At 43.0% G+C, this 24,458-nt stretch overlaps 3 protein-coding genes across 5 annotated transcripts in view; 2 read left to right on the top strand and 1 right to left on the bottom strand.

Annotated features, from left to right (window-relative positions):
* Positions 1–4,504, top strand: part of rbl2 (retinoblastoma-like 2 (p130)) — a 37,990-nt gene extending 33,486 nt beyond the window's left edge. The window contains exons 19-22 of one of the 2 annotated variants that reach the window (XM_038705427.1): positions 229–328; positions 497–705; positions 2,012–2,185; positions 3,398–4,504. In XM_038705427.1, coding sequence (XP_038561355.1) covers positions 229–328; positions 497–705; positions 2,012–2,185; positions 3,398–3,565 — 651 coding nt within the window. In that variant the 3' untranslated portion in view covers positions 3,566–4,504. Of the gene's footprint in view, positions 1–228; positions 329–493; positions 706–2,011; positions 2,186–3,397 lie in introns of both variants that reach the window. The other variant, XM_038705426.1, reaches the window with a different exon arrangement.
* Positions 4,505–6,662: 2,158 nt separating this feature from the next.
* commd9 (COMM domain containing 9) lies at positions 6,663–12,161 on the bottom strand. 2 transcript variants are annotated; one of them, XM_038705431.1, is made up of 7 exons: positions 12,011–12,161; positions 11,269–11,385; positions 10,175–10,314; positions 8,289–8,323; positions 8,065–8,168; positions 7,332–7,401; positions 6,663–7,172 (listed from the first exon to the last, which is right to left on the bottom strand). In XM_038705431.1, exons 1-7 carry the CDS (start codon positions 12,125–12,127, stop codon positions 7,006–7,008), a joined length of 750 nt encoding a protein of 249 aa, XP_038561359.1. In that variant the 5' UTR covers positions 12,128–12,161; the 3' UTR covers positions 6,663–7,005. The 2 variants fall into 2 exon arrangements, with proteins under 2 accessions (XP_038561359.1, XP_038561360.1); XM_038705432.1 differs by lacking the exon at positions 7,332–7,401.
* Positions 12,162–12,835: 674 nt separating this feature from the next.
* sh3gl3b (SH3-domain GRB2-like 3b) lies at positions 12,836–24,282 on the top strand. The gene is made up of 10 exons (XM_038704985.1): positions 12,836–13,025; positions 15,011–15,079; positions 15,161–15,233; positions 17,399–17,542; positions 18,049–18,182; positions 19,077–19,235; positions 20,425–20,528; positions 20,809–20,933; positions 21,029–21,082; positions 23,785–24,282. The coding sequence occupies exons 1-10, from the start codon at positions 12,981–12,983 to the stop codon at positions 23,994–23,996; spliced, it is 1,119 nt and encodes a 372-aa protein (XP_038560913.1). The 5' UTR covers positions 12,836–12,980; the 3' UTR covers positions 23,997–24,282.
* Positions 24,283–24,458: the final 176 nt, after the last annotated feature.

Genomic DNA, 24,458 nt, shown 5'->3' with positions numbered 1-24,458 from the left:
GCACATATACAGAAATGTAAGTTTATGTACATTGTCCTCCTAATTTGCCTGAAGGAGTAAGAGACCTGTAGTAGTCGTCCTGTAATATTTGGCCTACAGCTCCATGGCAGACTCCCGACTTCTGGTCTCAGGTCTAAAACATAGCAAATAGCCAACGACACCTCTAATAGCTCACTGGCTTTACTCCACAGGACATCTATAGTGACCAAAGCTCATTGTTTGTTTCAGGTTTACAGGAGCGTGTTGATCTCAGGCAGGAGGAGACGTCACTCAGGCACCGACGACACCGACAAACACAACTCATCTGCTGACCCCAACCAGGACCCAGGTATGAAAACATGGTCTTCCAAGTTGCACTGACTGAAAAGTTCTCCATTTAAAACCTCAGCTTTGATTTTAACAATTAATCAAATTATTGTGTGTGTAAAACGTTAGTGGAGATCTGCTGCCTTTACTTGTTATCAGCTGCCGTCTCATACCGACCTCCTCCCAGCAGGGGGAGACACCAGTCCAGTTCCCATCCGCTCCAGCAGCACCATGCACACCCCCCAGCCGGGCAGTGCCCCCTCCACCCCGAACAAGAACTCTTCCTCTGCCGTGGGCGAGGAGGAGCGAGGAGACCTGATCCTCTTCTACAACAGCGTTTACATCAAACAGATGAGACACTTCGCTCTGAGATACTCGCCCAGCTCGCCGTCTGCAGGGGTGCGTGACAGCCAGAGTTGTATATTTATGTATACAGGTTTGCCTGATCAATCGTTAATAGGAGAATATGTTGAGTCTGACGGAGGGGAGGTTTCACAGAGCTGGAAGAGTCGTCTAGTGAGTTAAAGTGTCGCGCTTGAACATTGCGAGCCAGGAGTAAAGGCCTTTGCACACCAAGTCCGTAAATTATCGCACGTTTAAAAATAAATACGACCTCCCGTTGTGTCAATCATGTTTACGCACAGACTCGAAACAAACTCATCCGTCATTTAAGTTTTTCGGAGGGAGGAAATGAGAAAGGAGGAGCGTCGGACAGATGAGCTGTCCACAAATCATCCTCACTGCTTCACCGTTTTTGTCTCGTATTGTGAATTTCACAAGGTATAGAATAATAAAACTGATCGGTCTCGGTGTGCCAGGTTTAGATATTAGATTACAACCCACGACACCACATTTATCAAACATTAAGAACACAACACAGAACAATCAGAAGGAGCTTTATCGCCAAGGAGTTTTTACACATACGAGGAATTTGCTTTGGTGACAAGGCGCAACACGTAGACATAAAGTTGACATAAATAGATTTAGAAATATATAAATATGGAATAAACAAATGCAAGTTATATAAGAATAATAAAAGAATAAGAGAAAAATAAAGAATGTGGTAGATATTTACATGTGCATTACTCCAGTTTGTGTCGTGCAGACGCTTTGCATATAGAAATTGACAAAATATAAAAATATAGAACAAGGATTAACAATTAACAACAAATGCACCAGGTTTGTGCATGAAATGAAATCTACATTTGTGCCATGAGCGGAAAACAGCAGCAGCAGCAGGTGGAAAGGAGGTTACAGCCTACAAGAAAACACAATGATGCGTAAGGATTTTTATCAGATGAGGGATTAAAAAAAACACAGACTTGCTGTGCAAAGGCCTTTACTCTTCAGATTAAGACTGTTTAAAGTAGTAGTATTCTGCTGTGTAGCTTTATTTGTAATAACGCATCATTTATTAGTTGATTATATTTTGTATTAACAATCTAAACCTGCAAAGTAACTAGTAAATAATGTTGTGAAATTAATGTAGTAAAGTACAATATTATGGCAGATTAAAAGTATAAAATGGAAATATTCAAGTATAAGTACCTCAAAATTGTGCTTGAGTACAGTACTATAAAGAGTAAATATACCTACATTACTGATTGATAGGTGGCGGCGGTGCAGCAGTGCACCAACAAAAAGCAGAGAAGAAGAAGATGGAGAGAGTAAACGTTTGTTTGTTTATATTTATGTGTGTGTGCAGGTGGAGCCCCCCCCCCTGTGCCCGTACCCCACCCTGAGGACCGGGTCTCCCCGTCGGATGCTCCTCTCCAGCAAACACTCCATTTACATCTCACCTCACAATACAGGCTCCGCCCCCACGGCGACCACCCCCCGAGACAAGATTTACTATTACATCTGCAGCAGCCCCCCCAACGTGAGCGTTTTAATGTTTTATCCCTGTGTTTCCTCTATGTGCAGTCAGGAGCAGCGGCTCCAATTTTCCACACTCATTATTATATCAACACGCTACTAATTTTCACTCACACACTGCGCGAGCACGGCAACACTCGTCGCTTCCTCTGCTCATTCTTCAAAGGACATCTTCGTGACAGGTGCTTTTAGCCTAGTAAAGCAGCGTAACTCTGAATCGGGAGCGTTTGACTGTCCGAGCGGCAGAAAGTGACGGTGAACGCGAGCGGAGGAAAATATTCTGGCAGTAAATGTCCGGTGTCTGTTACAGCGTGTCGGCTTCTCAAGACTTTGTTTCCCACCTGCTGGAAAAGTGAAGCCGGTTAGCGCTAAGTTAGCGAACATCTCCCCTTCAGACTGCAGCTGAGCAGCTTCTACAGCAGCTACAGAGCTGCTGTGCTACTGGACATTAGCTCAGTTTATATATATATTAGCCTACTTGTCCAATGTTGAGAACATCAGGTACAAACTGAGACTAAACTGACGCAGCCTGCAGCTCCGTCCTGCACAGACTGATTAAATTATTTTTCAGTTTTCAGTCTGAAAAAGTGGTTTTGGAAAAGAAAGGACGGAGGTGACTGGAGGAGCTGAAAGCTAATTAGTGATGGCCTGGGAACGCCTCGGGATCCCCCGGTCAGAGCTGGTTAATGTGGCTCGGGAAAGAGAAGTTTGGGGTCCCCTGCTGGAGCTGCTGCCCCCACGACCCGATCCTGGATAAGCGGATGAAGATGGATGGATCGATGGATGGATGGCATCCGAACATTTTCATGTGACCGTGATAATTTTGGTCACTATAACCGTGATATGAAGTTTTCGTTCCGTTTCATCCCTGGTGTTTAAACATTTCTGAGCTCTGGACGGATAAATAAACGTTACAGCTCCCGTCGAGAGCCAAGCGGGTCCCCGAGCCTTGTTTACCAGCAGCGTAGTGGCGGCGGGTTAACACGGAGGCTGGTCTCCCTGGTTCTGGTCTGGAGGCTGAAAGGGGGGACGTCTGGGACGCAGCAGGTTGTCACTGCAAACTGAAAATGTTTTTAGAACCTGCATCATGATTTATTTTGATAGTCTACAGAAAGGAAACAGCCTGTTAGACTGTTTGTGTATTTACTAAGACATCGTTTATTAATTGTTAATAATATATTGTCTGACCTCTGCTCTGTGACCTCTGACCCCTCAGCGTCTCCAGGAGATCAACAGTATGATCCGGACCGGAGAGACGCCCACCAGGAAGCGCAGCATGCCGCTGGACGAGGAGACGTCGCCCAAGAGGGTTTGTAACGACAACCACTCCGCCCTGCTGCGCCGCCTGCAGGCCGTCGCCAACGACCGCAGCTCCTCGCACTGACGTCGCCATCACGCCACGTCCTCACGGCCCCGTCACGCTGTCAGAGCGGACAGACCACACGCCGTCATTTCTACATCAAGTGTTTTAACAGACAGTTAAAGTAAAATACCACGGGATCAGAAACATCATTTCCAGAATGACAAAATGATGAACTCGTGGGAAAATTCAAAATGTTGAGGCAAAAAAGTCGTATTTATAAAGTTATATCCATTTTAAAAGGTGTTTAACAGTGTTTGGATGCAGAAATGACAGTTTTTCTGAAAGAATACTGAATAAAAGGAGTCACAACATCTATTAATACATTTTTTAAACTAATAATCAATGAGACGGGTCAATGACACATTTCCTCTGCACTGCGTTCATTAGTATTACGTCGCCGCGTTGCTGAACTCTTCTTTCTGGGTGTAAAACTCATCCTTCCATCCATTTCTTCTCCGATACAGGAATGAAATTTATTATTGAACGAGACTTTTTTGTACGAGTTTCTTACGACGGTGTGATGAAGTCGCAGCAGCAGCAGCTTCGCAGCACGACGTTCTCATGTTTTTGATTTTTACGCTCTTATTTACTCCTGGCCTCATCCTATCATCCTATCATCCTTCATCTTCTCTACCATACTGACAACAAAAATCTGATTTAATTCCACAGCTGCTTTATCAGCTCGCTGAATTTAGTTTGAATCATTTTAAAATCTTAACATCTGTCAGTTAAAGCGCTCTGGATTGAAGTGATTTTTATTGTCACACCAGCAGAACGGCCTCATTTTTCCTCCTGTTATCATGGATTTTAACTCAAACTCATGTGTGTAAATATTTGTAAAAAAAAAAGGGAGAGAGAGAGACCTATTTTATGGAGGTGTTGTAAGTTAAGTGCCTTTATATCTTTAACTTCTGAAATCTGTTTGTTCAAACAAACTTTTCTTGATTGTAAAAAAAAAAACAAAAAAAAACAAAGACTTCTTGATAAAATAAAATGTTAAAAAGTGACCTGGTAGATTCTGTGTGTCGCCACTGAGATGTTGGTTAATATGAATTATTTTGTATTATTGTGTCATGCATGTAAGTACGCCCCCCCCCCCCCGGCCTCCACGGGGCTACAAGATACCAAACATTTATTCAACAAGTCCAAGGATATAAAACTAACTCAAACAACATTTATAATTACTGAGTCGCCTGCTGTTCAAGGAGCCAGTTTGACTAAATAGCCCACAGCTAACTGACTCTATGGCAGCCATACTTCTGGTTAACATCCGCCCCAAAGCATCTTGGGAGCTGTAGCCAAAAAAGTAGAGCAAGATTATCCCCTAAAAACAAGTAAGACAGAGAATAAAAACAGCTGCAACCTTTGAAACACTTGATATCGGCCATCTAGAGAATATCTGTGTCAATTTTGGTCGCGTTTGAACGAAGACTTGTGGAGATTGATTTAGCATATTCTGAAAAATAAATAGTGATGCACTTCTGAATTGACCTCAGGTTGTCAAGCTCTCTAGGATGTGCATGTGATTTTCTTAAGATTTTGTTCTAGAAGTTTGAAATGAGAAATGTCTAGAAATTTACATTTGTTGTAATAAGCCACGCCCACTTTAATTCAATTCAATTTTCAGTTCACCCAAAGAAGGTTAAAGTCAAGGGCAACTGGGGCAACAATATGTCCCCTTTAAACTTATCGCATGTGTGGCGCCCCCTTTTTGCTGCACAAACATTTTTAGCGGAGAAAGAAAGAAAGAAATACTGAGGTCCAAATCAATAGTGCTCAGTGCAATAGAAGTACTGTCAGCTACTGAGGTGGCTTAACCCAGGAGTGACCTCTGGCTGCCCTGATGTTACCTTGCTGTGCAGCGTTCAAAAATCTCCAGGGTTTTGTTGAGTTGCAGAATAACAAGACGACACAGCATGAAACGTCCATTTTCCCCCAGTTTTCAATGGTCAAACCTTAGGCTCTAAAACAGTAGGCTGTCAAACAATGGTTTAGCGCCAGTGTGCCACAGCGGTCAAAATCCCTTTGCCCTTCAGGGTCTAAAACACCTGCAGATGAACAGTTTGGATCCCACATTTATATACTTGCCCCCAGGTAATAGCAGAGCGACACCCAGTGTACACACAAGAAACAACGTCTGAATACACAAAACAACGTATTTGGCTCTTACAACAGGAGTTACAAGGATCTTTGAGTTCAGATCATGATGAATGGGGGCAAAAACAAAAGTGTTGTTGTATCAGGCGGCAGGTGAAGATTGTGTCCTCAGAGTTGATGTGTGACTTTGACAAGAACCAAACTGTGATGGCTCAACGTCTGGGTCACAACATCTCCAAACCCGGTCTGCTGGGGTCAGTACCTATTAGAAGTGGTCCAAGGAAGGAGGAGCAGTGAACCGGCGACAGGATGGACAGTGGTCCAATCCAACAGACGAGCTATTGTAGGTCAAATCAGAACATGTGGATGGCTTACTTGGGGAACACACGACACATTATAAGAAGAAGGCGAGCCGGAGGAGGCAGTGTGAAGCTTCGGGCCGCGTTCTGCTGGGAAACCTCGAGTCCTGCTACCTACCTAAGCGTTACTGCAGACCATGTGACCATTTCATGGAAGCAGTATTCCCTGATGGCCTCTCGCGGCGGGATAATGCGCCACAAAGAATGGTTAAGAAATGATTTGAGGAACACAACAAGTTCAAGGTGTTGACTTGGCCTCCAAAGTCCCCAGATCTCAATCCAATCGAGCTTCTACTGGATGCGCTGGACAAATATCTCTTAACTTACAGGACTGGATCTGCTGCTAACATCTTGGTACCAGATACCACAGCACACCTTCAGAGGTCTAGTGGAGTTCAGGCCTCGACGGTTCAGGGCTGCTTTGGTGGCAAAAGGGGAACCTACACAATATTAAGAAAGCGTTAATTAGCTTAATAAATTATAAACGTATTATTTCACTGTATTAGGTGTCTCTCACTATCAGATTCCATCTCTGCTTTGGCAGCAGAAACTCCGTTAAGTGTTCATAATATTCAGAACAACAACCACAACAGAATCTGTTGTGGTTGTAGAAGAAGGGACTGTATATTTTTGGGTAAAACTAGTAAAGTTGCACAAAAAAATGTATTTGTACTGTAATGGAAAATTTTATTTGGTTCCACACAAAATAATCCATAATTAGATGTACAAAATGTCAACATAATGAAAAACGTCCACCAACATATTAACTTTTTTTGCAGAATGTTTAGTCTTTTTACCTACTAACGAAACATCAGTTGTAAAAATCTGAAATGTTTGCTTTTGTGTAAATCTACTGATGAATTAACTTATTAGTTCAGAGTTTTCAGGAGAAAAAAAAAACTAATCCAAATTTTGTTGCATGAAGTTGCTCAAACATGAATATATTTAACGTTGGCACCAAAACTATCAGCGAGAGTCTGTAAAAAGTGTCCGGCTGTGATGTCATTACACCAACAAGCCAATCAGCGGTCCTTTCATTTCCCGGCGACCACAGACAGCTGGTCTCTGATGCGTCCCAGTCCGTCCAGTATGGTGTCCAGAGACTCCCGGCCCAGCTCCACCGTCACCGTGGAAATGGACTTCCCGCCTGCCGCCGGACACGGATCCTCCATCTGAAAACCCGAACATGTAACACGTCATCAGACGCATGAAGCTGATCACATGATTAGAGTTCCGCTTAGTAAGGTTCCTGACAGAGTGAAATGACCCCGTACGAGCTGGTCGAATCCTCTAAAAGCTGAGGAAAGGTGCTTCAGTGCTTCCTTTCTTACCTGCTTTAGCGTAGGTTGCACTGCACCATCCTTCACCAAAGGACAGGAGGTGGTGCCGTCCCACAATTCCCTGGGGCAGCAACATTTATGGTGACACAGCGTAGTAGTTTCACCACAATTAAGCACCCGTTATACGCTTGTGAGACTATCCAAAATGTCAGGAAATGCTCTGAAACTACAAATATAGATTTCTATATTCCCTGTCAAATCCCTCCAGTGGAATTAAAAACAAGCTTATTGTTTTATAGTTAACAATATCATATTCATAACAAAATACTCTACATATAAATGTCGTGGAATATTCGTGATAACGGGATCCTTTTCCCGTGATATTAATAACGACTGCTGTTTTCTCGCGATAACGGGATAATTTTCTCATGATCTCGAGATAACGGCCGCTGTTTTCTCGTGATAACGGGATCATTTTCTCGTGATAACATCCTGGGATTCTGTGGTGGACAGGAAACCAGACTGTTTCGTCACTAAATTATGTTGCATTTGTTGTAGATAAAGTTTGTTTTTAAAGCTTGGAGTAAACCTGGGTCGGCTTTCCCCGAGTCCTCGTGAATTCTCCTCCACATCTTTCCTTGACGTTTTCCATCAGTGTTGAGAAGAAGTGGTTAGGAAAGGAGATTGTTTTGTTTGTTTTTTTACCACAGGCCAGTAAACCTCAGTCCCGGGGGTCACATGACCTCGGTACGTGGAGGTTTTTGTGGTCCAGGTTGGTACCCACCTTGAGCTGAACCAGGCAGGTCGGGACGGACATGCGACTGACTGAGTCTGAACCGGTCACCAAGTCGACTCTCCAGTCCAACTCCTTCAGCTGGGGGAGAGAGACTACACACACACACACACACACACACACACACACACACACACACAGTATTATTACCTACCGCACACACAGCAGCACCACATGAAGTACACACAGGAGGTGAAACAGGAATCTGGACTCACTCTGATCACTGAGAGCGTCTGTCCTCCATGTTGGACTGAAAAACATCAGAGGGAGACGTGATGTCATATTCAGCCAACCAACAATCAATAATGCTTTATTTTACACATCTGTAATTTATCAATAGCTTCCTCTAGAAACAACTATGAAATCATTAACTATAGACAAACGTTCAGCTGGAGATGAGCAGACGATTCAACACGGAGAGTAAAGTTTCTAATGAGAAATAAATAATGTGTGAATACTTATTTGGATTTTAAGCAAATTCCTGTAATTTCAAATAACGTTATTCTTTCCAGGAAACATCCTCAGGAATGACTGAGTGCTGCAGATAATCCCACCTATGGGACTTATTTTTCAGATTACTGTAACGGTCTTTTTACTTGTTTGAGCAAGAAGGACCTTCACCGTCTCCAGGCTGTTCAGAACTCTGCTGCAAGGCTTTTAACTTCCCAGCAGCGGCACAGAGGCTGTGCAATGCTTCACCTCGGCTTTCTACTTTGTGTGAATCCTGTCGATTCTTTTAAAGAAACACTGAAGACGCTGCTACTCAAGCAGGCTTTTAGTTAGACGAAGTGCTGTGTCCTTCAGTATCGAAGCCTCACGAGCCGGCCGTACCAGGTGACAGATTCAGGAGACGGTTTGCGGGTTTGGCGTGCGATTCGAAAGGAGCAGCAAAGTGCAACGGACCCTCCACAACATTTTGTGGACTTTTGAACTTGATTTTATCTACAGCTTATTTTAAATGACAAAAAAAAAGTTGATCAACTTATGTCAGAATTGCTTTGATCAAATAACTTCAAAAATTGTTATGAAACAGAGGAAAACTTCAGTTGAGAAAGAAAGTTTTTCTTTACATCTTGTGGTTTTTGTAAGAATTAAACTATTACCCTGATAATTATTTTTCTGCAGCAGGTGAAATCAGTTATGTTTTGGCATCACAAACATCATTCATTAATTTATTCAGTTCAAAGCTTCACACACCAAAGCCCTTTGCCTGTTTTATATTTATTGTCCACTTGATGGCACAGTAGAGCGAATGAAGCACCGTGAAGCTTCAGCTCATGACTGAACCAACTGGATGGAAATCTTCATGAAGCTTCATCTCGCCATCACTTAGATGAGGTATTTTTATTTTTTTATTATTTTTTGTTTTCCATTTGTTGTTACATTTTCTTATGCACTGTATTTTACTTGGTTGTTTTGTTTCGCATTTTATTGTGATTTTTATCTGTGAAAGGTGCTACAGAAATAAACTTTACTTACATACTTATTTAAACAATCGCACGGCGTGAAGCACATGATGCAGCAAAACAAAAAAAAATGTAGTTATTTTAAGACCAACATTCTCGGGGGCGCAAGTGCATTTGCTATTTAAACGACGTGGGTTGAGAAACTAGCAATGACTCCTGCGCTGCGCTTTGTGCAAGCCAGGGCCCCATAAACGATAACTGGGTCTTTATTTTATTATCATTGATGTGTGGCTCATTAACTCGTCCTGTTCCACATCCAGAAACATCCTTTGTCATCATTTGTCTTTAAAAGAAAATCCAGGCACAATTTTAGACGCCTTGTTGTTCTGAAAGTCAAACGAAGACGCGCATCAGTCAACATTTCTGTCCTGCTGTCACCAAAACCAGCAAAGTGAGGCGATGAGAAATTACAAGCATGAGACAATAAGACGCAAACGGAGGCAACAAAACGAATCATGCTGAGCATCGGGAAGCAGAGGAAACGCCACAAAGACCACGCCCACCATCAGGACACACTGTTCACCTCCCAGCTGACAGGTGTCAAAGCTGTTAATGTTGCTGTAAATCCACACATGAACCTGAACCGCTTGTCTGTCTGAACGTTTCTGTGGGTGTGAAGCTCCACCTGAGCTCACCTGTTCTCCAGCAGGATCTTGGTGATCAGGTTCTTCAGACTGGTGTGGAACGACTCGGGGAAGAGAGCGAGGATCTGCTCGGGAGAGCTGAGGTTGTTGAAGAGGACGTGATGAGACAGACGGTGGAGAGACTGAACCAGCTGGAGGGGAAACACACAGATATTTAATCTGTTTGTTCTGAGGTCCGACACCTGAACAGGTGAAAACATCAGGTCAACCGCATCGTCGTCACCAGTGTGGATTTTATTTAGTTTATTGTTATTCACTGCAGACAGTGTTCAGATTATTATGGGTTACAGAGCGCTGCATTAACATTGAACAGGTGTTACAGGTGAAAATGTTTGTGGTCTGAAAGTTTCCAGGTGTGATCCGTTTGGTGTTTGTTCACATCGAGAGGCTGAATACAGGTTTGACAGTCTGAACATCCAGGTGGGTGTTACCTGTAGGGGTGCAACAACTAATCGACGTAATGGACAAAAATCGAATCATTATTAAATTCATGATTCGTCCATGACGTCATCGGGCCGTAAGGACACCGTCGGCTTAACGGAGTAAAGTGACGTGAGCAGTAAAGTTGCTAAAACAACATCAGCGCTGCAGTAACACCTTCACCACCTCAAACCTGCAGAGTGTGGCAACGTTTCACTCAGCCAGAAAGGTCGTGAACTGCAGTGTCGTTAATCGTTAATTAATAATTATTATAATACTTACTGACCCCCCTGTAAAGTCAGCAAATGTAATGCATGACGTTATTCCTTTCTTTCTTTGTGGTGTCAGTTTGTCCCGGTGTGTCGCAGCACTGGCGTGTAAACTGCTCCCTCACTAAACAGCAGATCAGATCAGGACTTGATTTCAGAGGAACTTTCTGTTGCTGCTGCAGAAACGTTCATTAAAAGATGCATTTTTGAAAGCAGTATTTATTTTATTGTTGTGACTGTTAAATAGCACGTGCCTAAAACAACCTCAAGTTTAATTTAAAAGCTGATCGCTAAGTAAGACGAATTGTGTAATTTTGCTATTCATATTCCGAATAGTCGATTATTCGTTTCAATAATCGATAGATTAATGGACTCGTTAGTTGCAGCCATAGTTACCTGTGCAGCCTGGGCTGCAGGGATGCTCAGCGTGGAGGCTGTGGTCTCTGCTAGCCGGCGACTGGGACCTCTGTGACTCTGAATGCAAACGTCCCTCACTGCGTCTTTAGATGGAGCCTCGGGAGACAACAACAGCTCAGCATCATCAACAACAACAACAACACAGCTGGAGACACCGCGGTCACGTGACCCGCTGAGCTGCCCAGCTTTCATTCAGCTTGTTAAGATGTTGATTTTGTTTTTCTGTTTGGTTTCACTGAAAATTTTAACTCTATTAATGCAGAAACATCAGATATAATGGTGACACACTTGACTTCACTGTGAGTACCTTTACTTACATTTAGCTGATAATACATAGATTATTTTTATTATTTTCAGTGTGACATTAGTGCTTTAACTTCAGTAAAGGATCTGAACACAAACTAATGACACACAAATCAGTTAAACACAGTCTGTACATCCTGTTCAGTGGCGGACACTAAGTATTTTTAACCAAGTACTGTACTTTTACGTGTACCAGAGTATTTCTACAGTGAGTTATTAGTACTTTTACTCAAGTAAAAGACTTCCTCCACCTTCCTGCACCCTGTCCGAAAGCTCTGATGCTAACCTTAGCATGCTAACGTTTAGCTCCGCGGTAAATATTCCGCTGTTTTTATAAAACAACAAACTCAAGACAACATAAATAAAATCAACAGCAACAGTTTGCGTTTTAAAACGTGTTGATATCGGGGATCAGTACCTTCAGGAGGAGCTGCAAGGTGTTGAAATCTTCGCTGGAGACGGCGGCGGCCATGTTGGCGGTTGGTGACGTTAGGGTGGGAGAGTCATGTGACACACAGATGGCGCTGCTGCTCATGGGAAATGAAGTACACTCGAGAATCAGCGTGAACAGCCTACAGGTGAGAGAGCCGGCAGGAAACAGTAGCAGGATACAACAAAAAAATCTAAATCAAATTAAAACCGATTGATTTTATATTTGATTTGATTTTTTTATAAGATAACATCTAAAATTATGTTTGTATAAATATCTGGAGAACAAAATGCAGTAAAATAATGAGTGGTAAAAAGAGCTAATGGATGTGTTTTGGTTTGGAAATCTTAATTCTACATAAATAAATAAAAATAGGTTAATAATTCCCGGATTTCTATGATCGCGTTTCCCAATAATGTTTTCTTTCTGTTAAATCCAACATTTCCACCAGCACCTGAAGGCAGCACGCTACAAATAAACACATCCCCTGGGATGACTGAGGGAATAAAATAAGAAAACTATACTTTTTATTGCAATAAAACATCTTGAACAATAAATCCTATAAGGTAATAACACCTGAAACAGACCGTATAATAATACATACCAATATACAACAAGCTTAATTTAGGTAAATACAAATTCATACTAATTTTTTTTTAAGAACCCCCTGTAAAATTAAACGTTTATTAATAATAATAATAATAACAACATTAAACCCTAAAGGGCTAAAAATAAAGCCAACAATAGGCTTTATCTATAATAATAATAATTATTATTATTATTATAACAATAAGTTAACAGTAAACAGTTCCGGTCCCGGAGGCTCCAGCCGGCGGAGCGGTTCGGTGCAGCGACTCTCTGCGGGGGAAGGAGCTTCTCAGACGGGATGGAGGTGGTCGGTACCCGGCGGCAGCCCCGCTGATCCCCTGCCGGCCGGTGTTCGTGTCCTCCGGTGAAGATGTCAGTCTCCGGGATGAAGAAGCAGCTCCACAAAGCCAGCCAGGTAACCGGGCCGAACCGGGCTAAACCGGACTGCTGAGGCATTGAGATTTACTGCGACACAGGGCCTGCTGGTCCACACATCAGTATCGATCCTTCAGATCATTACAGGCTATCAGCATAAATATCGATCCAGCAGGTGATCGGCTTTAATGATAACAGAAGTAACCTGTGATTTATGTTTCCAAATATCATCCTACTACTGTTGTGGTATACCATACTTGTACTTCTACTAGGCTACTAGTACTACAACTGCTAATGATTTTAATTATACTACCGACTACTACTACCACTGCCAGTACTACTACTAACAGCTGCTGTTATAAGGACTAGTACTATAGGTCTATCCTAATGTTACTGCTATTAATACTACTACTACAACTAATGTTACCACGGCTCGCACAAAACTACAATACTGCACAGTACAGTTGGTGCTACAGTGGTGTAAGAAGTATTTAGAGAAGGTCTGTTTACTTAAGTGAAAGTATCTCACTATAAAAATACTCTATAACAAGTGAAAGTCCTGCCTTTAAAACTAAAACTTACTTAAGAACCTTTATGTACTTAAAGTATTAAAAGTAAAAACACACATTCTGCAGAACGGCCTCTGTCAGGATGTTAGTATTAGTCTTGGATCATTATTGTTTATGTAACATTGTTTATTTTTTATCTATTAACTTGAACAGTGAGCCTACTTTAAAGTTGTAGTTGGTCAAGTACAATATTTCTCTCTGAAACTTAGCGGAGTAGAAGTATAATGCAGCATAAAATGGAAAAACACAAGCAAAGTACAGGAAGCCTACTTGAGTAAATGCACTGAGTTACTTTCCACCAGTAGTTAAAAAGTACATAACCTCAGAAAAAGAAGAATAAAGTATAAAATGGAAAAGAGAACCTAAAAATTGTGGCTAAGTAGAGGATTTGAGTACAAGTACTTTCCATCTCACTGCTATAATCCAGTAGAATCAGGCTTTATTGCCAAGAAGTATTTCACACGATCAAGGAATTTGCTTTGGTGATTAGGTGCTAGACATAAACACAAACATACAGTTGATATAAATAAATTTAACAATATGTAAATAAGGAATAAAAAGATGTGCAAGTTCATAACTATGTGTAAAAGAAAAAATAATGTGGCCGGATTTGTGTTGTGCAAGCATAATACAGGGGGAGATATATAAATATATAAATATATAAAACAAAATTGACAAAAGATAAATGAATAATAAGGAATATGTGCAATATGGCAGTTTGTGCAGTGATGTGCAAAATATATACAACATAGTGTTTATGTGATTTCTTCTCTTTTTATGTTTATTTATGCTTCTTGACTTTTCAACACTTTTACCTTTTTGTTTATTCTCTCTGAGGCGAGCTGAAAGGTCTCAGATCAGGCGATGCGATTAGCTGACGACATGTGACGATGCACCATACTGGGTTCATGAGAACAAGATGAGAAAATATTTGAACGCTATTTTGAAGAAATATTCAATTCTGAAATATATGATTGGGGCGTCTGGGGATCCTTTCCTGCATTCTGGAGACATTTGCACCAATTTATGGTGGAATGGTTTCATTTATAGAAAGACTCAGGTGGCAATTCAAAATATAAAAATATAATGCAATATAATTTCAAAAATCCCTGGCTTGTTTTTTTAGGTTAAGTTACTTCTTTCGTTACTTCAACGCACATTTGTTTCTTCTATATTTTAATTGCATTGCATGTTTTCTTATTGTGCAAAAACACCTTTATAAAAGCATTTTCATTTGTTGTTTAACATTTCTTGTTGCAAGCTAACAGTTTTAACAAAAGCTTTCAAAAAGTGGTGGCAAAAAGCGTCTTCAGTGTAAATGACACCTAATAATTCTCTCTATTGTTGTGCACCAATACACCGAGGCAAATTCATCTGATGTGAAAATGTACTTTGCAATAAAGCTGATTCTGATTCTGATCGGTGCTAATGCTTACTTCCCCAACTCTTCCTGCAGCTGCTGAACGAGAGGCTGATGGGAGCTGAAGGAACAAAGATGGACAAAGACTTCCTGAAGATGGAGAAGGTAAAACTGTGACTGTGCTCACGCAGAGATCTCCGTCTGATCACAGCTGACTTCCTGTGTCTCTCTCTCTCTCTCCATCAGAGTGTCGCCGTCCTCCACTCTCTGCTGGACGAGCTGCTGTCCAAAACAACCGAGTTCCTCCAACCAAACCCAGGTACAGAGAGAAACAGCCGTGATAAACACAACGAGTCACAGGGAGAGAGCCAAAGCAGAATCTTATCCTTCATGAACTCTGTATTTTACAGTCTAACTAAAGTAAAACGTCACTGAAGAGGAAGCTGGTGTTATTCAGAAATTCATCCATCCATCTTCACCCGCATATCCGTGGTCGGGTCGTGGGGGCAGCAGCTCCAGCAGGGGACCCCAAACTTCTCTTTCCCGAGCCACATTAACCAGCTCTGACTGGGGGATCCCGAGGCGTTCCCAGGCCAGTGTGGAGATACAATCTCTCCACTTAGTCCTGGATCTTCCCCGAGGCCTCCTCCCAGCTGGACGTGCCTGGAACACCTCCCTAGGGAGGCGTCCTTACCAGATGCCCAAACCACCTCAACTGGCTCCTTTCAACGCAAAGGAGCAGCGGCTCGACTCTGAGCTCCTCGCGGATGGCCGAGCTCCTCACCCTATCTCTAAGGGGAGATAAGGGAGATAAGGGAGATAAGGGAGATAAGGGAGCATGCCCACATGCACGTTGAAGTCTCCCAGCAGAACTATGGAGTCCCCTACTGGAGCCCCATTCACATACAGAACTCCATTCAGGGTCTCCAAGAAGGCCGAATAGTCTGAACTGCTGTTTGGTGCATATGCACAAACAACAGTCAGAGTTTCCCCCCTCCCTCTACCCGAAGGCGTAGGGAGGCGACCCTCACGTTCACCGGAGTAAACTCCAACGAAGCGGCGGTCAGCCGGGGGCTTGTGAGTATCCCCACACCCGTCCGGCGCCTCGCACCCTGAGCAACTCCAGAGACGAATAGTGTCCATCCCCTGTCAAGGAGTACGGTTCCAGAACCGAGACTGTACGTGGTCAGTCCCACCAGATCTAAGTGGTAGCGCTCCATCCTTCCCCCACAGAGAGGTGATGTTCCACGTCCCCAGAGCCAGACTCTGCTGCCCGGGTCTGGTCCATCGAGGCCCCTGACCTTCACCGCCACCCATGTGGCAGCGCACCTGACCCCTGTGGATCTTCCTAAGGATGGTGGGTCCAAAGGACGGAGAGGGGGGTGCCACGTTGCTTTTTCGAGCTGTGCCCGGCCGGGCTCCGTGGCAAACCCGGGCCACCAGGCGCTTGCCGGCGAGCCCTCCCTCCGGGCCTGGCTCCAGACGGGGGCCCCGGGCTTCCTCCGGGCAGGGTCTCTCCTCCTCTTCCTTGTTTTTTCCTCAGGTGTCTATAACCCATTCTCAGTCTGGCCCCTCACCTGGAACCACTTTGCCTTGGGAGACCCTGCCAGGAGCACTAGGCTCCAGACAACACAGCCTCCAGGCTCACCGGGGCACGCAAACCTCTCCACCACGATAAGGTGATGGTTCCCAGAGAGGTATTCAGAAATTCTCAGGAGGAAAACTGATGGTGTGAGCTGTGTGATTTGGGTGAAGTGGAAAGTGACTCTCGTTCCCTTTTGTGCTGTTCAAATCAGGTTTTAAAGGGAAGTTTTGTTTTTTTATTTTATTTAAATAATAATTAGTGGACCAAAGAGGTTTAAAGTCTTGCTCGTGGCAACATTTTCTATCACACATTGAAATACCAAAATAAGTGGTTTTAAAATATCTAAAATTGACAAAGTCTTGAAAGATTCTCGTAAAAACGATCAAAAACTGGAACAGTTGTTTAATTTTGACGTGTTTAAGTGAACTTACTTTGTCTCAAACGCCTGGAAGGGAAGGAAAATTTGATAACTGTTATTTATTTAACTCTCCAGTATTATATAGTAAATTTTGTTGTAGACGATAAAGGTCTGAGGATTTGATTATCGAAGTTGCTCAAGTTGGTTCACTAATTTTGGGGATTTTTAATTAGCAGTCTGGTTCTAGCGTGCATGAACGTGTAGGCTCCATGGTGCACGCTTGATACAGTGTCAAAAGTTTCATTCATTCATATAAAATTCAGCGTTCTTTATAAGTAGTGATACTTAAAGATTAAATGGCATAATAAAAGGCAACAAGCTTCGGTATTTTTCCCTCTCGAGACCCTCTCAACAGTTTCAAAATTAACGTTTCAATGTGCAGAAAAACAATCAACTACAGTTAAAATCATTGATCAGTTGATCACCAACAACTTCAGAACCATCTCGTGTTCATGAATCTAATGTCTTTGTGTCGTCACAGCCTACAGAGCGAAACTGAGCATGCTCAGCACGATGTCCAGGATTCGAGGACAGGGAAAGTGGACGGGTTACCCGCAGACAGAGGGCATGCTGGGAGACTGTATGTTGCGCTACGGCCAGGAGCTGGGAGCTGCTTCTGAATTCGGTATACTGGCAGCTTTTATTCTTTATTTTGTGGTTTTAAAAGTCTTATAAAACACAGTTAATGAGCCCCAATGAAACATGAATTAAATCTGTTTCTGTACAACCAGCCCCAGAGATGTCCAGTGGGTCAGTTGTAATTGTTCTATACTTTCAATAAGAACCATGCAAACAACAAACAAAAGCAAACTGAGATAGAAAAAAACTAAATCCCAGATTATGAACTCTCTAAAACTGACTGAGATGTACACTTAATTTTTGGATGCTTATTTTTTGTGGTGTTCTTACTGAATCTAGTTAAGGATATTACAGAATAAAATACAGTTAAATAAATTCAATTGTTGAACATTTGTTTTCAGATTTTTAAGTATATTTAAAATAATTTGTTTTTGGAAAATTCTGTTAACAATCCCCCCCCCTGCAGAAATACTCAAAGAAAACAGGAAAATGGGTTGATGTTTATTTTTTCTCTGTTCATCCTCCTCCTCCTCTCGTCCTCTGGTGGTTCAGCCGGCGCTCTGACTGATGTGGGTGACGCTCTGCAGCAGGTTGCTCAGGCCAGGGACGTTCTGGATGTCAACGTCAAACGCACCTTCATCGACCCTCTGCAGGACCTCCACGACACGGAGCTGAAGGAGATCAGGGTGAGAGGAGGCTCAGCACCATCGACAACTTCACGTTCATACCGTTGGCTTCAGAGATTCAGTGAGATACTAATGAAAGTTTGTCCAACTTTAGCAAAAATGTAACTACGGTACTCTCAGATATGAACAATGAATTTTGTCCAAATATTGAGTTACCTTATCTGTGTTTCTGTCACGGGCTGGCTGAGTGAAGCGGCAGGGAACTGAGGAGTGTGGACCCAAATGCAGACAACGGCAAGGCGAGAGGAGGATGCAGTTCAAAATAAAGTTTATTCAAATAAACTAAACCGGCTTATGTGGAAGCTTGAGGCAAAAAGTCCAAACAAAGCAGAATCCAGAACAGAGATAAATCCAACAAAGAGTAAATCCACATAACACAGAGAACAAAGCGGAACACTCAAAGTCAGACGACGAGGAGGACGTGACCAAGACACAAGCAGGCATGTATACACAGGGACTAACGAGCAGGGCGGATCAGGACTAATGAGACACAGGGAGGCAGAGAGACAGCACCAGTAAGTCCGTAGGGAAACGAATAATAACCAGGAATAAACAATAATATAAAAAACTGATCACAAATATACCAATAAACTACCACTAACAGGGAAAACAGACTGAACTAAGATTAAATAGAGCAAATATGGTCAAAATAATACAGAAGTACACAGTAAGTAAGACAAACATGAACTAAAGCACAGAACTAAGAACTGAGGCCAAGAGACCTAAGATAAGAGACCAGACATAAATATCTTAGGACAAGGAGCGAGAGAAACAGAGACAAATAGAAAGACACATAAAACAATGGCAAAAACCAGAAACACACCGGGAAAAATACAAAAAACATCATCCGAAACTAAACTCATAACAGTTTCTTTGTTCTGGTTGGTTCCTCAGTACCAGCTGAAGAAGCTGAATGGCCGTCGGCTGGACTTCGACTACAAGAGGAGACGGAGAGGGAAAGTCCCAGCGGAGGAGGTCCGACAGGCCTGGAACAAGTTCATCACCTCCAAAGAGCAGGCGGAGAGGAGTATGTTCGTCCTGCTGCAGAGCGACGTGAGTCTGACAGTAACGGACTGAAGTGAGACACCAGCTGTCAGGAACTGATCCCAATCATTTGATGACACCTTTATTTAATTTCCCAACATTACTAGTTAGTTAATAATTATTAGTAACCCTGAAGGAATTAAGATGACCACTTGCTGGGGAAGGTATTGGAGACATAATCTAGTAATAATACCTCTGTATCCCCTCATTAGGAGACAAGAGCTCATAATTAGGAGACAACAGGTGTTACAGTGTGTTCTGTGACCCATCAGATTCTGTGACCTGATTAGGAGACAGCTGCCATTTTCGGCACAGCAAACGTTCCTTCCAAACGTTTTTGCATGATTTATTTTGACAGCTGATTTCCAAATGAGACCATCGAATTTAAAGAGGGTCGGACATTTTGACAGCTCTGTGTCCTATGAGATGCGGAAGTCATAATTAGAAGACAAGATAGACAAGATACTGTCGAGACAGTTCTGATATCAGAGAGCCCGGTTCCCATTTCCAGTGCAGATTAATGTGGTCTGAGTAAAGAGATGCGGCTGCATGTTGTCTCGCATAGAACAGATTCCATAACCTTTTGCCAGTTCAGTTTTCAAACATGATACCATCCAGCTGTTCTGTTGGGCCTCAAGAGACGGAGAGAAATGTGACAAAACTCCTGTAGGTATCAGAAGAAGTTAGAGTTTAGGCTTCTAGCAATCGCTGGAATGGAAAAACCTTCTCTAAACAGAGTCCGGTAGTCTTTGCTAATCCTCTCATCCAGGTGCTGAGATTTGGCAAAGTCCAGTTAGTAAAGGAACATTTTAGCGCCCACCTCTGGCCAATAAATATAATTTTAAAATAGCAGGTAGGGACAGAAAGATGCACAATTCCTTTCTTTTTCATCAGAATCAAATCAGCTTCATCTGATTAGTGCATTTTGAAAATGCTAGAACTGAACAGGAGCAGTGTCCGTTCTCGAGAGCAATCCAAGTGAGAGAAAACGTGATTAAAATATTATTTTTTAACATTTGAGACTTCATCCAGTCGAAGGTCTACTGTATGTAGTCAACTTCAGACACCCAGGACTGGCTGTAAATCTTAAACAACTTAACAACAAAATGATTCATCACTTCATTAAGTTTGGTTAAAATCCTTGTGTTGGAGAGAAACAGATCCAGACTGACGGCTGTCCTGACGTTTCCTCCTGCAGGTCGATCAGCTCGGTCATCTGGCCGCTCTGATCGCTGCGCTGCTGGACTTTCACCGCAACGCCCACCGCGTCCTGCTGGGTCTGCATGGCAACCTGCAGGCAAAGTGAGCCACCGTCTTCATCACCTACCACATCCCTCCAGAGGGAAGATCCCAGTATCACCAAAATCAATAAGATTCTACACTTGGTGACCACGAGTACCCACAACAATCTGTCCGTTGGTTATCAAGTGTAAAAAGTTTATAAACTGTGTGTGAATATAAATTTCACTGTAATTGACTCGTTAGATTTTGAGTTCCAGATGCTGAGGTGGATGTTGACTCTCACTCAGGTTTTAATGCTCTTGCTTTCAGTTTTAAAAGTTCTGTATTTGTTGTGGAACAGGCTGATGGCTGCCAGTAACAAACCAGAGCGACAGTTCAGGCCCAAAAAGATCAGAGTCAGACGTGAACGCAATGGCAGCATCGGATGTTACCACCAACCGTCTATCACGCAGACAGTTCCCTTAGGTAACTCCTACTGTAGTTGTTACTTGAATTATGATCACTTTACATTTCTCCGGAGTGAAATATGTGTAAGGATTGTGCCAATCTTTCTGTGACAGGTGAGCAGTTCACAGTGTTACCGTCCAGACCCGGCAGCCCCATCTCCTGTTACGGTGAGAAAGAACTGACGTCCACAAACAACTTCCACAAGCGACACACGGCATACTTTATCAAACAGTTGCTTCTGGTTCACAAGAGGAAAGACTTTAAAGAGGAAAACTAACTGGTTGGTTTGATGTGGTAGAAGATGCTTGAAGATGTTTCTGGCTGACTGGCAGGGAGTCCCAGCTATTTAACCTCTGTGGAGTCATTATCAAGGTGATGGAGACCACTTGGTGCTCCCGGCTCCTGGAGTCCATTTACACTAGAGCAGAGAGACCATATCTAAACTGGGGGGAGGGCTAAGAAACCACTCATCCCCCACCAACAATGCTGTCCTTTTCATCTCTCTGTCATCTTACAAGAAATGTCTGTGAACATTCTTCCAGTCATCCAGGTCAAATACTGAAAAAAATTATAAAGGCAACACTTTTGTTTTTGCCCCCATTCATCATGAGCTGAACTCAAAGATCTAAGACTTTCTCTATCTACACAAAAGGCCTGTTTCTCTCAAATATTCTTCACAAATCTGTCTAAATCTGTGTTAGTGAGCACTTCTCCTCTGCCCAGATAATATTGCACAGGTATGCCTCAGGATGGCCACAATAAAAGACCACTCCAAAATGTGCAGTTCCATCACACAGCACAACGCCACAGTGTAATTATTATTGCAAGGAAGGTTAAAATGAAGGGCAGCTGGATTTGGGACAGGGAGGACATTTCCAAAGAGGAGTCAAAGAGTGCACGTACAACCGAGTAGATAGACAACCTCTCGACATACACTCACCTAAAGGATCATTAGGAACACCACACTAATACTGTGTTTGACCCCCTTTCGCCTTCAGAACTGCCTTAATTCTACGTGGCATTGATTCAACAAGGTGCTGAAAGCATTCTTTAGAAATGTTGGCCCATATTGATGGATAGCATCTTGCAGTTGATGGAGATTTGTGGGATGCACATCCAGGGCACGAAGCTCCCGTTCCACCACATCCCAAAGATGCTCTATTGGGTTGAGATCTGGTGACTGTGGGGGCCATTTTAGTACAGTGAACTCATTGTCATGTTTGAAATGATTGGAGCTTTGTGACATGGTGCATTCTCCTGCTGGAAGTAGCCATCAGAGGATGGGTACATGGTGGCCATAAAGGGATGGACATGGTCAGAAACAATGCTCAGGTAGGCCGTGGCATTTAAACCATGCCCAATTGGCACCTAGGGGCCTAAAGTGTGCCAAGAAAACATCCCCCACACCATTACACCACCACCAGCAGCCTGCACAGTGGTAACAAGGCATGATGGATCCATGTTCTCATTCTGTTTACGCCAAATTCTGACTCTACCATCTGAATGTCTCAACAGAAATCGAGACTCATCAGACCAGGCAACATTTTTCCAGTCTTCAACTGTCCAATTTTGGTGAGCTCTTGCAAATTGTAGCCTCTTTTTCCTATTTGTAGTGGAGATGAGTGGTACCCGGTGGGGTCTTCTGCTGTTGTAGCCCATCCGCCTCAAGGTTGTGCGTGTTGTGGCTTCACAAATGCTTTGCTGCATACCTCGGTTGTAACGAGTGGTTATTTCAGTCAAAGTTGCTCTTCTATCAGCTCGGATCGGTCGGCCCATTCTCCTCTGACCTCTAGCATCAACGAGGCATTTTCGCCCACAGGACTGCCGCATACTGGATGTTTTTCCCTTTTTACACCGTTCTTTGTAAACCCTAGAAATGGTTGTGCGTGAAAATCCCAGTAACTGAGCAGATGTGAAATACTCAGACCGGCCCGTCTGGCACCAACAACCGTGCCGCGCTCAAAACTGCTTAAATCACCTTTCTTTCCCATTCTGACATTCAGTTTGGAGTGCAGGAGATTGTCTTGACACACCCCTAAATGCATTGAAGCAACTGCCATGTGATTGGTTGATTAGATAATTGCATTAATGAGAAATTGAACATGTGTTCCTAATAATCCTTTAGGTGAGTGTAGGTTTGACCCCCCTACAATGCTGCCCTTTCATCTCTTCCCAGGAGACTGAACAAACACTCACATTTGGCCTCATGTGAAAATGCCAACGCCAGTTGTTCAGACTTTGTACGCACGTCACTCCAACAACTGTTGTCAAACCGCCAGGAGCACTAACGAACCAGGTTGTATTCAAGGATCTTCTACCAAGTCCAAGTTGCCCTTGATTTTTAACCGTCCTTGGACATTTTGATCCAGTTTTGTTTGATCCAGTGGTTTGTCAGCTAAACATAAGAACAAACTGCAGATGATGCAAAGTAACAGTATTTAATTGTTATTACTAAGCACACCAAACTCATTGAACTGACTGCTGCCAGTACAGCTCAGACTAGAACAACAGAACCTGCGTCATATGTACAGTAATATCAGAGGTTCTGCTTGACAGATATCTGTGGTCCACATGCAGCATAACTATAAAACCAGGTCCAGCATAGGTTCATGTGTCTGGAGTGAATAATGCAGCCAGACGTTGTTGCCATGTTGTGGAAAACCTTCTGTTACACAACTAGTTTCTAAATATGGGAGGGGTTAAAGAAGTCAGGGTAGAACAGGGTAACAGATTTATAATGCCATTGTTATTTTATTTTATGTCAGGTTTGTGTTCTAACAGTCTCAAATAGGAAATAGATAATGACATTTTTCATTAAACTTTTTCCCATGATGCTCTCCTTCTCCCTCCCTCTCTGTCTCCCGCCCAGCTGACAGTAAGCTGGTCCTGGATCAGCCCTGTTGCCGGGCGATGTACTCTTTCCACCCGAACCATGAGGGCGAGCTGGACTTCAACGAGGGCGACGTCATCGTCCTCACCAATCAGGTTGACGCCAACTGGTACGAGGGCACGCTCGCCGGCCAATCGGGACTGTTCCCCGTCAGCTACGTGGACGTGCTGGTGCCTCTGCCGTTACCATGACAGCATATCCAACATCCACGGATCTGATGTTCGCTCAGCAGCAGGAGCGTGCAGTTGATAATATGCAACTTTTCAGCTTCTTATTTGCACTTTTTAACGAACGAATCAGCAGGCGACAGGAAAAGAAGGCCATAGTTTCTACTGTAGAGCACTTTAGTTTCTGAGCTCTTGTTATTCTATAATACGGAAGCCCTAGGAGGCCATACATATAATGATAACATGTTAATTTAATTTGTTGAGTTATTTATGTCATTTTCTCAGAATATAAAATGTTGTTTTCACAAGATGACGGGATCATTTTCTTGAGATCTCGAGAAAACAAAACGATCGCCTAGTACAGGGGACGGCAAGTAAGTTTGGCATCACATATTTTTTCTATCCCTCATCAACAAATTAATTATGAACAATAAAGCACATTAGCGTGCGTCACCCAGGGAGATATAGCAAAGCTTTATCGGCTAC

This window comes from Micropterus salmoides, unplaced genomic scaffold (genome assembly GCF_014851395.1).
Source record: "Micropterus salmoides isolate LMB-PRFRI ecotype aquatic unplaced genomic scaffold, ASM1485139v1 Ms_hic_scaffold_8, whole genome shotgun sequence".
In the NCBI taxonomy this organism is placed as follows: Eukaryota; Metazoa; Chordata; class Actinopteri; order Centrarchiformes; family Centrarchidae; genus Micropterus; species Micropterus salmoides.
The sequence above is the reverse complement of the archived record's forward strand: the minus strand, read 5'-3'. Positions and strand labels throughout refer to the sequence as shown.